This window comes from Gavialis gangeticus, unplaced genomic scaffold (genome assembly GCF_001723915.1).
Source record: "Gavialis gangeticus isolate Ggan-Ray unplaced genomic scaffold, GavGan_comp1, whole genome shotgun sequence".
NCBI lineage: Eukaryota > Metazoa > Chordata > Crocodylia > Gavialidae > Gavialis > Gavialis gangeticus.
Genome location: NW_017728996.1, coordinates 53,994,022 through 53,996,401, shown reverse-complemented (window position 1 = coordinate 53,996,401; position 2,380 = coordinate 53,994,022). Strand labels below are relative to the sequence as shown.

At 45.7% G+C, this 2,380-nt stretch overlaps 1 protein-coding gene across 1 annotated transcript in view; it reads left to right on the top strand.

Annotated features, from left to right (window-relative positions):
* Positions 1–1,576, top strand: part of LOC109288798 (dual oxidase 2-like) — a 53,576-nt gene extending 52,000 nt beyond the window's left edge. Inside the window, exon 33 of the mRNA XM_019504554.1 lies at positions 467–1,576. Coding sequence (XP_019360099.1) covers positions 467–589 — 123 coding nt within the window. The 3' untranslated portion in view covers positions 590–1,576. The remainder of the gene's footprint in view (positions 1–466) is intronic.
* Positions 1,577–2,380: the final 804 nt, after the last annotated feature.

The window sequence follows — 2,380 nt, the reverse complement described above, 5'->3', positions numbered from 1 at the left end:
GGGGGGGGGGGGGGGGAGGTGAGTCTCTGGGCCCCTGGGCCCTGATTGGTGCGGAAAGGGAATCCCAAGTCCTTGAATCATATTTTACCCCTTCAAAACTTCTGGCCCAAATCATTACCAGAGTGGTGCGGAAAGGGAATCCCAAGTCCTCCAATCATTTTTTCCCTTTCAAACCCCCTGGGCCAGGTCACTGCCAGCCAGCCCCTCATCTTTTGACACTCTTCCATGAAAACAGGTTTTCTGTCTCTGTTGGAAGCTGAAGTAGACGCCTACTCCCTGCCACTGGTGGGAGGAAGTTATAAGTAACACTTGAGGGGGGCAGGGTGTGCAGCTCAGGGTCTGGCAGAGGGGCATGAGCTGGTATGAATGAGCATAGCCCGGTGCAGGAGGCCAGCTGAAACATCCCTGCTCTCAGGCTTTCATTGTTCTGGTATTAGACACCCCTTTGTTTTTCCTCCCTCCCCAGGTGCAGAAGATCGGTGTGTTCAGCTGTGGCCCCCCAGGAATGACCAAGAACGTGGAGAAAGCCTGTAAGCAGATCAACAAGAAGGACCAGGCCTACTTCGTGCATCACTATGAGAACTTCTAACCGCCTCCCATCCCTGTAGGATACCCAGGCCTGCCCCACCAGCAGGACTGTTCTGTGAACAGCGGTGTCCTTGACCGATCTAAGTACTTCTAGGTCCTAGGGAAGGTTCCTGCTACTTCTCAGATGGGAGCTGTTACACATCTATAACATTTCTGTTCCTGCAAGCTTGGAGGAGGACTGCCTCTGAACCACAGCTGAGCTGCTGCGGCAGGATGGACTTGCAAAGGTTTCTGAGATTATTGCCCAGCGTGTGCTGCATGGACTGTGATGATCTGGAGACCCCATGGGCAGCATGGCCCAGCAGACAGTGCTTCCCTCTCACCCCAGGGGCCCACAGTGTCTCCCACAGAAAAGAGTGCCTAGAACTTTCCAGCAAAACACCTGCATTGCAGCAGAGGTGCAAAGCTTCAGCAACTTAAATTACAGTGGCCCAAAGAGTTCTGGGATGCAACCCTGCCCCGGTAAAGTGAACAGCAAAGCTCCCATTGATTTCAACAGAGCCAGGACTCTGTCCCTGGCATAAATGAGCAATCCAGTGTGGGGGCAGACAAAAATCACACATCTAAGATCCCCTGCATAACTGAAGTTGAGGACAGGCTGCAGCTATCTGGCCTGAGTATCAGTCGGCTAGGGCACCAACAGGCTGTCCTGAATAAAAGTGTCCATGCTAGTATTAAATGCAGCTGAGGCAAACCAATTTACAGTCAGAGCCTAAGCTAATTTGGATCAGTGTTTGTCAGTGATCCTGTGTAGACAATCTCTGTTAACTTCACTAATTCATCTCCCTTGCTACAGTTTATTAGACTGTACTCAGCTCATCTGTGGTTGTTTCCTTTTGGTATTTAAAAGCTTAGCTTTTCTTTTATATTTGCATTTACTTTTCACTCTTCAGTTTGATTGCTGCTGTTAATACCTATTTAAATAATGACTTGATATAGAAGAAGGAGAAGTATTCTGAAGTCTGGCAGAAGGCAAGGTAGAGATGCATCCCAATCTGGTATGGATACCACCACTACTACAAGTTAAGAGTGTTATTATAATTATATGACAAAAATGTGCTGGTGGTACTTAAGGTTGAACTGAAAAATTTGCTGGTGGTACTTAAAGTTGTATCATTTTAAATTGGTGGTGCACAATTTGTCAGAGTTTGGGAACCACTGGCATAAACTTATGTAAGGTCCCTTCACAGCAGCTGATGAATCAAGCCTGCTGCTTATACAAGTTTATGCTATGCACCTCTCATCTAGTTAGTCTACAAGGTGCAAATCTAGCTTGCCTTGCTAAAGGACAACTGCAAACTGTCTGATGTAGGTAATCACTTTTAAAAATAATTCTGAAAGTTTAACTATATTTTTATTTGGATAAGGATGAACTCTTATAGATAGGCTGTGGGTGAGTAAATTGAAATGGCTTTGATTTTAAGGTACTTCCTTTCCTTTTTTGCATCCTTGTGACAAGGTATTTAGCAACATTCACAGATTTGTTGGAATCAGACAGGGCTACACCATAAGCACCTGTGCTACAGCTTTGAACTTGCAATCTCTGGGCTGTCAGCTGTTCACCTTAGGACGTGTGGCACCCCAGCCCCCGTTTTGAAATACTAACAAAATAAAAGCAATTACAGAAGCCAAGGCAAAAATGTCTCTTGTAATTAGTGATAGTGGTGATTGCTGTTTGGTATTCAGGCATCAATGACTAATAAGAGCTAATGTTCGTTCCATACCTCGAAGGAATTGCGAGCGTAATGACACTCTTGAAAGTGATTGAACCAAAACTGAATTTAAAATGGAT